The sequence below is a fragment of the Rhagoletis zephyria genome, unplaced genomic scaffold (genome assembly GCF_001687245.7).
Source record: "Rhagoletis zephyria isolate East Lansing unplaced genomic scaffold, Rhagoletis_zephyria_1.1 Rzeph_scaffold_06005, whole genome shotgun sequence".
Taxonomy (NCBI): domain Eukaryota; kingdom Metazoa; phylum Arthropoda; class Insecta; order Diptera; family Tephritidae; genus Rhagoletis; species Rhagoletis zephyria.
In genome coordinates this window covers 19497-31732 of record NW_016163088.1, presented here as the reverse complement: position 1 = coordinate 31732, position 12236 = coordinate 19497, and the positions used below count along the sequence as shown (strand labels likewise).

Sequence of the window (12236 nt, the reverse complement as noted above, 5' to 3'; positions counted from 1 at the left end):
AAGGTTTTGTAAGAAAAACTTTCTCTCGCTCTAATTTTATCAATGACACTCCCACCCTACTCCTAAAAACAAAAACAGTGATATTTCTTTTCCAAATTTCTTTGCAAGTTTTAAGAACATTTTTAAATTGTTAGTAGTGAAATTTTTACTTTTTAAATTTGAAGAAATGTTTGTTCTGCATTCGCTGGCGCCAACAAGACAAAATGGGTGAGAATCGTTGGACTACAGAAATTCAATGTTAAGAGACGAAATTCCCTTAAATGCCGAAATGTATTTGTCGATATTCGTGGAGACCTCTTGATTCTGCCAAGTCGCTGTAAAGTAAAGCGTTCAATGAGCCAACGAAGGTATTTAGGTATTGTACTCCACGACACAATCCTGGTGTCTCCGAATGAGATTTTGACGCAATATAACATTGCCAAACCGCATCCATAGGCCCAATCGTCACACGACAGCTCGGTTTAGTCAATGGCGCGATGTAATTGCACACTTAAAAGGTGTACGCACGAGGCGAATGTTGGCTGGCGACCAACTTTATTGAAAGCGATTAGCTGAAAGTAGAATGCAAAGTTGAACAATACAAACGCCTTTTTATGGCGAATATTTTAATATTTTTTTATATTTTGATATTTTTAGTCATTCAAATTTTTTTTCGTGCAACCCGGCGGGAGTTGAACGCAAAAGTTGCCTGAAAAATCGCCTCGTGCGAAAGCCCCATTACGCCACTTCTCATTTGACGATGTAGATCACGTTCCCTATCTCAGTCGTTCAGTAGCTGCGTGCTCTGAGTTCGTCCGGCACCAATCGCCAACTGCGGCTGTGCAAGCCAGTGTTGAATATTTTCCCCAGAACATAAAAAGTGCGACATCAAAGAATTCGAAACAATCGAGCCATAACCGCGAAAGAAACGTAAGCTCCAAATTTTTTTATTTGCCGTTTTTTTGTTTAATAAATATTGCATATTTTCCGCAAACAAATAGCTTCTTCATGTCCATCAACTGGCAAACAAATACAACAAAAAAAAAGCTGAAAGTGGACCATCCATTCTCGAGTTATGCGCCATCTGACGTACGCAAGTTTGGTATAAACATAGAAATATTTATTTTTAATAACAATAGGGGGTTATATTCGATGTAAATAAGCTTGTTTAAATTAAATAATTAAATCAAATTCGTTTTTGTTTTAAAATACCACCATTCACTATTATCCACACGTTTTTATAGAATTTAGCTCCCATTTTAGGAAGTGTGATTGAATTCTTCCCCTTTTTCTTCTGCTTCCAAAAACCATCCCTGTGGGTGGGAGTGCCAAATTTTAGAAAAAAGCTACTTACAAAACCTTTAATAATTGAATCATGATATGTACATATATACGACTTTTTTTAATCATAAACACGAGGACCACCTTTTTACTTGTGCTATCTGGGACAAAATCTTTTGGCATCTCAACTAAACTTGCCAGCATATTAATCAACATACAAATGTATGTATATTAAACCTGATAAAGTGATTAATTCGACTGTCAAACGATATTTCGTGTTATACGCAATATCATCATTGTTAACACCTTTATTTCAATTTACATATTTTCTCAATTGATTTTTGTCACACATGAAAGTCTGTGGTCATGTTCAACATGAGCAACATCATAAGTAAATAAGTTAAGGCACATATATATCTGTACATATATCCTACATATGAGACATTAATTGCGGCTGTGTATTATAAGTAGTTGAACAGTAAGTGGTACTTTTACATACTCGTACACTTGGCGCTTGGCGAACTACTTGGAGTTACGCCAATTTACCAAGTAGTTGGCAGCCACAAAGTCTATTTCGTGTAAACGTTTTTAGCAACATGCATAAATAGATTCATGTTAGATTAAATTTATGTGGTCAATATTGCATATAATGTGGGTTACATGAAGTCATTCATATGTGCATATACATATGCACATATCCATATATAGGTATATTTGTATGTACATATTTTTTTATCCTATTAATCATGATAAAAATATAGTAAGGTAGAACCGCTGAGAGTCACTTTTAAGATTCTTGACGTTTCCAAACAATTTAATTTTTAAATTTACTCACAAACTCACACACACATTTTCATTTTCAATCTCAAGCAACAACAATTTCGAACAATTTCAATTTTTTATTTTCACTTTTATATGATTTTAAAATGTTGGCAAACTTCAAAAAAAAATCATGGCCGACAAATTGAGAGAACGGTTATACCTTGCTATGTTTTTATCATGCTATTAATTACGTTTGTACGAAATTTACGTTTAAAAATTTTGTGGACAAATGATGTTTGAAAACGTTCTATCCTAAACAGATTCAAGCGCTGAATTGCTGGAAAATTAGAAAAAATTGTTTGTACATCTTGTTATATTAAACGAGCAATTCTTGTATATATATATATATATATATCCAACGGCTCTAACGATTTCGATGAAATTTTGTACACCGATAATGTTTTGGATTTTAAGGTTATCTGAATAGGCATTATCCCCGAGAAGACTCGTATGAGGTTGCCACCTATTCGAAATTTGTTACGAATTAATTAAAACATCATAATATGGGTATCAAATGGAAGGTATTTTAATGATCCATAATTAAAAATATTTTTAATAGGGTTGCCATCTATTTTAATCGCATATTAATTTAATTTTTTGTTAAACAAAAGGTAAAATATTACTATTTATGATGACCAAGAGAAGGTTCTTAAAAAATGCTTTCCCTATATACAAATTGTTATCACTTAGGATAATAGTGTAAGGTTGCCACTTATTTTCGATTCTACACAATTTATCTAAAACATCGCAATATGGTTATCCAATGAAAGGTATTGTTAAGAACTCTGGTCACAAAATATTTTCCATCAGGGTTGCCACGTTTCTATGTAATACACATTTTTATTTTGTTAATTTCAATCAACATTTTTTTTTATGTATACACAGTACATATACGATCAAAAGATATGTACCATCCATTCCAGTGTATTGCGCAACAGGGTTGCCACATAAATATAATAAATATCGAAATCCTATTTTTTTTTGTTTATTTCCAAAATATTTTTTTAAAGCTATCCAAATCATGAAAAGTTTAAAAAGTATATGCACTCCGGGCGAAGCTCGGTCAACCTGGTACTATTCTACTTTCTTCTACTTGGTACTCATCTACTTTCAGGGCTGTGTGCGGCACATTAGCTTTGTGGGCCTGTGTATTTTAAGGTATAGCGTGAAAAATTGCTTCAAGATCTTTTCCCAAATACATAGGATTAACTAGGGCGATTTGTAATTTAAACATGAAGATATTCGGATCTGGCTGATGGCTCCAAGCTCGACCACGGTGTCCGACCAGGGTCTATGGTAAACAAAAAAGAAGCTTCTATTTCACTTGCATGTCATAAATTTACTTTGTCATTCAGACCAAGTTTCATACCACTGTATCTAAGGGAGTATGCAGAAAGTGTGGCTGGATTGGCGCTTCTCGAGGTCACAGGCTTGTCACATTGGGCATTGTGGAATCACAACTTAACGACGCTCACATTTTAAGAAGCGTGTTCTCACAAAATTCCAATTAAAAAAAGCTTAGATACATATTTTTCTAAATTTGTTAAAATTATAATTTACTGGGAAGATAAATTTAACAGGCAGTTAAGAAAGCAGCCCTAAAAGTAGAGAAAAAATTAAATAACATTTTTTTTTAATAAATGTACTAAAAGAAGAAAAAAATTTTCCATGGGTCAAGGAAAAATTATTTTCCATATAATTTTTAGTCCATTTATAGAAATGTGTTATGTAAGACTTTTTTATTTGATTTTTTTGTCTATGAATGTTATCGGATAACGTATGTGTACTCCCATTTGGGCATAATTTGAGACCCAAACGTGATATAAATTGCATTATATTTAAACTTTCAATTGATTTTTCAAACACAAATTAATTTGTGTGAGCCCCATTCGTTGGAGCCGGGAAGTGCATATACGTATATTTTCATTTCCCTTTCAATTACTAAATCTATTTATTACGCTATAACGATTGCCAGTATTTAGCGACTGGCTGCTACTGCCTCTGCGGCTGCGCAATAGCAATTGCGTGACAAGTTGCATGGTAACTTCGAGAGCTCCGAACGTCAAATCGCATGCAGGTCTCGTGCCCATTTAAGCTAATAAATTGCATACACGTTAGTCGGCCCCACTCACACGTCTACTCGCGCACAAAAGTCACAACTTTACCTGCGTTCTCTCCTCACGCCCTTCCAAAGTGTCTCTCAAAGTCTTTGTAGTTATTTCTTTAACTGCTGCCGGTTGGGTACGTGCGTCGCTTTGCCCAAAAGTGCCTACGCCGATTTGTAAATTCCGTGGCCGTGGTCAGTTTGGTTGTGAACTTATGTCACACTCCTACCACAAAACTTAAACCTAAGCTGAAGAAATGCAAACACAGCAAACACAGCAAAAAACAAAAAATACTAACTAAATCCGCTGCTGTTGGTTGACTTAGCGATTATTGCATTTTTTGTTTTGTTATGCTTATATTTTTTGTTTATTTAAGAGCATAGACAGACGACAGCTTTTATGCGAAACAACTCGTTAATTCAGAATTATCTCCGGCATTAACTGCAGTCGATCCAGAGTTAATTAACGAACTTAATGCGGATTAGAGTTTTATTTTATTAACAAAGACCAAAACAACTGTAGTTACATAAAAAAATATATATAAGTAAATATTCAAGCAGCTTATAAAAATGCAAAAAAAAATTGCTGATCGTGCGACTCGAACCCACGACTATGAGACTGCTTTCTATCAGAGTATAATTTTGTTCAGATCAACTGCTTCGTTAATCCGTATAAACGTTGGCGTCTGTCTTGGCTATAATGTTCTTGCTAATACATATGTACACTAGGGTGGTCAAAAAAAAAGTAAAGTCGGAAATTTAATGCTCTCACCCCCTAGGATTTTTCTATACCGAAAAAATATACCCCTGTTTTTTTTTTATTTTAAAATCAAAATATATTTAGAAGTCGCTCAAAGCGCTCAAAGTTTCCCATGTATTTTGTATGGGGAAAAAAAGACTTTTCGTAGAAATGGCATAGAATCCATGGAAGTCAAAATTTTTCAATCTGAAAACTCTGCTTCTCTTCAGAAGACTTCAGAGAATAATGCCCAATTGTTTATTTAAACATTTTTTAATTTTCGGTATAGAACAATCCTAGGGGGTGAGAGCATTAAATTTCCGATTTTACTTTTCTCCCATACATTTTTGGACCACCCTAATGTACACACATCCATTGCATTTTATTACTGCCATCGGCGCGTGCTATGGTTTTTGTTTCTAGCCTTTTTTTTATTATTATTTACGCTGCTCATTTGTGGTAATTTGCATGGCTTTTACATACATATGTGCATACATATTTATATAAGTATTCCGGGCTGTAGGAAGAAGTGTTGCTTGCGAAATAAATACATATGTATTTAAAGTAAATTGGATTTATTTAGCCCCCTCGCTGTCTGTCCGCGTGCACGCAATCAGTTTCTCTACGTGTTGAGCACTGCGTGGGTGTGTGTGTGTGTGTGTGTGTATTTGTCTGCATTTTGTGTTTAATTGTGCTTAATTTGCATTATTTCGGCAAAGCTTTGGCGCTGCATAACAAAGAGATTTTCAAATTCCTTTCGCGTTGTTTGCTATTTTAATGCGATTTACCACACAGCCTTCGGTTGACAATTCGCAATGGCTGTTATTTCGCTATTTTTTCACAGTTTTTGTTACTTAAAAACCGCACAAAAAGCAACAATATTCATCTTAGNCAATTCGCAATGGCTGTTATTTCGCTATTTTTTCACAGTTTTTGTTACTTTGAAAACTGCACAAAAAGCAACAGTATTCATCTTAACATTCTTATTGCGGCACTTGGCCTCGAAATTTATTTAGTATTTGTCGTTCATCATTGAGTTGACGTGACAATGTCATGGAGCAAAAGCCAGAAAATGTCTTATTTTCTTTGCAAATGTACACAAATCTCTTAAATAATATCTGTGACATTTTGGTAAAGCTGCTCAAGTGACTTTAGATGTTTTGGCTTTTGATTACAAACGAATAAGTTTCCATTCAAAAATTTTAAACTAAACCTATGTCTGGTTAAACGCTAAAATATTATTTGGGAAGCCAATAAAGTATTACTTGTAAGAGATAATGACCTAACTCGAGGTAAGTGGGTTTATCAAAATGCCGCAGGAAATCTCCTATAGTCTTTTGGCTATAGTAAATTCCAAGATTAGTATTCATGTGTGGTAAATAGCAGAGCGTTTGCTTCAACTCAACATAATTTATACACCCGTACGCACTTTTTACAGCAAAATCGAATCACCTTCGCAAAAAATACCCATACACTTGTGGTCAGCTGATTAAGTTAAGTGACATTTTGACCAGTTTTGATTATTTTGTTTTTATTTATTTAATGTTTATACTTTTTTTTTATAAAAGTCTAGCACATTAGATAAGCAGCACCACATAAAGCAACATTTCAAAATTCTTACAAAAATTACAAAAATTCAACAAACTTCAACAATTACACACAAAAATTTAAAACTTTTTTTCGAAATTTTTAAACAAATTTTAGGTATGCACTTTCATAGCCCATTAACTTTTAGTAGGTTAAAGTGCAAACTGCAAGAAGAAGAGTATCGCGTTGATTTTTAATATATGTATATATTTTTTTTTTTGCTGACGGTACTAGGCATTCTCCTCCATACGAAAGTCATTGTGGAGCATACTTTGTACACATGGGAGAAAATGCTCAACAGCGTCAGCCAAGCAAATTATTAAAAATCAATCCGACTTCCTAGCCTCTGAGGACTTAAGTTGAATTTGGTTTTTTTTTTAATGTGGCAACCCCCTAAAAATAGTTCAGAAATAAAAGCCTTTCAACCCCGTTTCGATTGATACCAGTGATCTGAAAATACATTTTACTTATTAAATAATTTTAATTTGATTTTTTTAACGGGTGGCAACATTCTTTAAAAGCCTCAAAATATTTCTTAGTTATTTGTTAACACTTGTTGATAGGCATATTTTGATATTTGATTGCCTATACCTTAACTAAATTAGACTTTTTTAAACAGATGGCAACCCTCTTCGAAATATTTACTATTAACTGAAATAGATTTTTTAAGCATGTTGCAACCCTCCTACAGTTAAGTTGAGAAACAAAGCTTTTCCAAACCATTTCGATTGATACTCACTTTGTAATAATCGGTTGCACTTTTGTGATAATTTGAACTTAGTTTTTAAAAGGTGGCAACTCGTATCCAAACATGCCTACAAGGTAAAGAAAAATGCCTCGTGAAAATATGTAAGTACCCTTCAGGTAATGGCATTACTTTCCAAAAAGAGAGATTATTAACTTAACTATGCATAAGCTACACCCTTTAATACATATAACTAAAAGTGTGTACACTGTACGATCATACATCAACTTCGCAAAAAAAAAATATTAAACAACACATTCAATATTCTGTGGGCGATTAAGGAGAGAAACGTAATAAGCTTAAGCTTACCATGAAAACAACAAGCTGCATAGTAGAGCACTCATTTTCGACTTCTTAGCCATTCCACGCACATTAACATGGCTTAACGACTTACTTACTTAACAAACACTTTATTTGCGCTCGACGCTCTCAACGCCAGTGCATGCAATGAACAAAAAAAAGCCAAAAAAAACCAACAGCTTAGCCCACAAAATTAAGTTGATATAAAACCAAATATCGCAACGGCGCCAGCGCCAATCAGTTGTTGACGAATTAAACGCTCGTACGTTGCCATTGTACATATTGTATTTACCGCAAGTAACGGTAAAAAAATTTAAACGAGAAAAAACGCACAATACAAAGGATCCATTAGCAATGGCTCGTCTCGATTGTTCGCACACAGTCACAAAAGTGGTAACGCTCGGTTTATTTGTCGCCTGCCTGTTGCACGCTTCAACGGCGCAATTGTCCTACCACACGGTTTCCAATTCGAATTCTTTCACCCTAAAGACTCCATCCCTGCAACAGAGTTTCTCGCGCGTGTTTGGCGGGCAGCAGCAGCAGCAGCAGCAACAGCGTCAACAGGCATCGCCTACAGCACAACAGCTACAACAATTCGCACAACCACTTTCACAGCCACAATTCCAGCCGACACAGCAGCCACAGCAACAACAATACGCGCAACCACAACAATACCCAACAGTTCAGGTGAGTGTTTGGTGGTGGCAATGTGTGCATTAGAGTAGAACTTATTTGAAGTGGTTTTCTTAATCGGGATTATGGTCGTATGGGTGAATTTTTTGTGAACAAAAATTTTATATTTTTTTTAATGACTTAAAAATCGGGTGGGAAATCTGCAAAAAAATTTCTGAATTAATCCATGATTTAATCCACAACGCTATGAGATGAAAAGCCGGATAGTAAGAGCATTTATTGTTAAAGGTAGATACGGAGATAGGAGGCTGGAGTGCCAGTCGCTTCAACCACAAGCTGGGCACATTTTTTTTTAGCAGTTTTCTTCATCGGAGAAAAATTACAATTCATCGAAAGTACCTGAAGGGACTGACGTGTTAAATCATATTCACAAAATCTAGCTTAAGTCATTGTCCTATTTAGGTACATTCCTACATACATTTATAGTACAATCTTCGGAAATTACCGTTTTCATTTCTGAATGTCATTTAGCTCCGACTGCAGTAAATATATCCTTCCAAGGCAGAGGATACACAAATCGTATTCGTCTCCTATACAATCTCTACTAGTAGGCCTAAATTCAAAAATTCAAATTTCGGTTAGTAAAACAAAGATGGAAAAATACTTGGCACGTAGACATTCCTGAACGATCTTGCTATCAATTTCACAGATATCATGCTAACGCAATTATCCTTTGAGAAGCCCTACAAGATCAGAATTCCTGAAAGGGACTGCTGTGTAGCGATAATATCTATGAAAGAAAGGCGTCCCAAGTACGATATACCGATGGATCCAAGATGGACAACGGGGAGGCGTAGTTTGACCAAGATTCAAGTGGCCTATACGCAACTATATTCCTGTGTACGTAGAAGAAAAGACCGGGCCAGAATAAATATTATGTCTAATATTCAGACAGCACTAAAGGCCTTAGACTCATTTAGAACGATATCAAGGCTTCTGGACAGTTGTACAACTCTTCTTAACAGCCAAAGAGTCAATAAGTGACGATGTTATGGGTCGCTAGGCATGAAGGGTTTGAAGGTGGAGCACAAATTCGCATGCACGGTAACGAGCCTTTCTGTGGCACATCCGAAGTATACTCTGTAGAACTACTTAAGGCCAAATTCACCGTGCGATTCTGAGTTAACTGCGCACTGTGAAATTGGTCCTTAGGAGCTAAGAAGAATCTCACATTGTTGCCCACCGGCTGAAGTCGAAAGGATGGAGACAATCAAAGAAATTCATAACTCCTTCCAGATGGAACTCGGAAATACTCCTTGAACTTAGCCGGGAGGATATTAAATTGGACTCTTACAGGCTACCTGACAGAAAACTGCGAGTTAAATTCCATTTGAATAAAGTGGGGCTTTCTGTAGGGATCGACTGCAGAGTTTGTGGACTGGTGGAGGAAACCTCAGAGTATATTCTTTGTGACTGCCCAAGTATCACAGACTGATGCACCTTGGGGAACGATTATACTCCCGATTCAAATTTTGGAACACGGCACCCTCTAATGTTGGAGTGACAACAATTAAGGTTTAGCACAATATATCTATTTCAAGTCGCATACCTGACGTAATACTAATAATAATACATTGAGAGTCCCATGCTTCAAGAAAATAACTCCCATCGAACCAATATACAGCAAGGCCATCTACAGTATTTTCGTGAAGATGCCTTGAAACCGCTTTTTGAAAAAATAACCCCAGGAGTCTAGAGAGTCTGTGTCCATTCGAATAACTAATAGAGTGTGATATTTGTCGTTGGCAGTAGCGATTCTCTGTAGGATTTCAATGTTGATGCTGCTTTCCAGATAAACGAAACCAGAAACGAAAAGTATAAATGTAAACAGTGATGTAATTACGGATGCGCAAATGCGCCGCCTATTTGTCCTAAAGGCCGACTCGCTTTGGTTTCGTACAAAACTTGGAAAATGCCGATCAACGTATCTTTTGTTGAGGGCGATGAATCGATACGCCAGCAGTTCTAAGCTCTTAAAAAAAGGATTTCGCCTACGGTCTGTGTTGAATTTACTAGTTCTAAGCCACACGTTGGCGGTAGGCTTTAGTCTTTCGCACAAAACCCTCTATAAAACCTTATGAACGATGCTTGGCGCGCTGACCCTTTTGTAGTAGGCATTATGGCGAGATCGCACTTCTTTTGGGTTATCCGAAGCACGTTTGAATTTCAATCGGGAGGCGTGCTTTCGTCACACCATATTTTGCATGGAAGTTGGAGCATGTAAGTACTTCGCTTGCTCTTCGCCGCTATATTTGAATAGCTTAATTCAATTCAATTTATTGAGGATATACATATTAGTACAATAAGATACAAGGTTAGCTTAGCTGTATTATTTTTCCTATTGTCTTTCTAATCTGCTCAAAGCCAAACTCCAAACTCCAACTATCTAATTAAAAAACAAATTATCTCTTCAGCATCTTTTTATTTGACACTTAATGATTCGCACACGTCATTTAGTTCCTTAATGGTCATCGGATTCACTCGACGAAGAATGTGACGAAGATGATGATGACGACGACGAGGACGAAGATTGTGATGAGCTGCTTCGTGACCCACTATCGGGTGCCGCGGCCCGTCTTCTTGCGTTGTTCATCACTCAGAGACTCCCCCGAATAAATCAAATCTGATTCATTGGAATAATCTGATTCAGCACTCATCGAGTTACCTGCACCCAATGCTTGTGAATCGATTTCACGCTTACGTCTACCACCTGCAGGCATCTTCATAACTTCACCATAACCGACTGCCACAGCATCGTTTACCTTAGAACTCATAAATTGTATTTGCTCACCGGCTGTCGCTACACCATTTTCCACCATCTCCTTCATTTGATTGGCCATCGTAAGAGCCGTCTTTTGAAAGTCCTTTAAGAGACAGAAACTGTTAAGTCGTATTTGATATTAATTGGTTGTGACAAAAGTCACATTTACCTGTGGTGCTGGCGCCGCGTGCGTTCCTACCCAGCAAACTGTTACGCTGAGCAATACTTGTATGAGCATGTTTATTTGCATTTTCTGTCCGTTCGTTTTGATTTGATTATTGCAACTGCGAATAATTTATTAATTTATATTCACATGTTGGGGACTTTCATTCGATCGGGGGATTTTTCAAATTGGGTAATTATGTGTGTATGTGCGGTGAATTTTGCCAGCTGCACGCAAATTGATAGGATCTCTTTGATAATTACGCAGGGAATTGGTAGTACAACACAAATGAATAAGTAATGTATAATATTTAATTATATTGCTTACATGTGTATTTCCTCAAGTTATCTAAGTACCATACACATAGTATACGTGTACATTAGAGTGGTCCAAAAAAAAAATTTTCCGCGATAGGGTTTGGGGCACCTTCCAAAACTTTGACTCTTGCCGAAAGAGGTGCTGGTACGTAAGTTTACGGTAACGTTTCTAGGTATAAATTTAGAGGATTCTCATGATGCTCATATTTTACTCTAGAAGTATTGTGTGCATATATCAATTGGTTGAGTAACCTAAGATATTTCAAATTTAAATAATCTAAAAAAATATCACAAGCTTCATTTGTCATGGCAACAGTCGGTTTTATTAAAATCACCAATATTTTTGCCAGCTTCCTGGCTATCCAGTAGTCCATTTCAAGGTCATTGAGCACCCTGTATTGGTTGCAGTAGCAAACTGATAGTTGGTATAGATGTTAAAAATATCAACAGGAAAAAACTAGGGGGTGTTTTCTAGGATGAAATAGTTTTCCCCATAGAAAAATTGGACCACTCTAATGTACTAACAGTGTGTAAGAGAAATGCTAGGACCCCAGCGAAATGGTGTCCAAACATAAGTATCGATTAAATAAGGGTCGAAAATAGTCACAATGGCTCTGAATTAAATACTAAGTTTAGGAATAAGATTTACATAAGTCGATTACGATTCATACAAGGATGAAGGTAAAGTTCGGTGTGTAAAAGAAGAAAGGGAAAAAGATATAGATTGAAAGTAAAAAAAAAAAAA

At 36.1% G+C, this 12236-nt stretch overlaps 2 protein-coding genes across 2 annotated transcripts in view; one reads left to right on the top strand and one right to left on the bottom strand.

The window, feature by feature from the left end:
* The first annotated feature begins 7531 nt into the window (after window positions 1–7531).
* LOC108372749 (transcription factor SPT20 homolog) overlaps window positions 7532–12236 on the top strand; it is an 8554-nt gene continuing 3849 nt past the window's right edge. Inside the window, exon 1 of the mRNA XM_017628513.1 lies at window positions 7532–8244. Coding sequence (XP_017484002.1) covers window positions 7912–8244 — 333 coding nt within the window. The 5' untranslated portion in view covers window positions 7532–7911. The remainder of the gene's footprint in view (window positions 8245–12236) is intronic.
* LOC108372750 (uncharacterized) lies at window positions 10659–11293 on the bottom strand. The gene is made up of 2 exons (XM_017628514.1): window positions 11181–11293; window positions 10659–11114 (listed from the first exon to the last, which is right to left on the bottom strand). The coding sequence occupies exons 1-2, from the start codon at window positions 11259–11261 to the stop codon at window positions 10806–10808; spliced, it is 390 nt and encodes a 129-aa protein (XP_017484003.1). The 5' UTR covers window positions 11262–11293; the 3' UTR covers window positions 10659–10805.

What these genes read in the sequence shown, in the direction of transcription:
- LOC108372750 (XM_017628514.1), bottom strand. Translation starts at nt 11,261, where the DNA reads ATGCAAATAAACATGCTCATACAAGTATTGCTCAGCGTAACAGTTTGC. An exon ending in ACGCGGCGCCAGCACCACAG is followed by an intron (nt 11,115 to 11,180) that starts GTAAATGTGACT and finishes TGTCTCTTAAAG; the next exon opens with GACTTTCAAAAGACGGCTCT.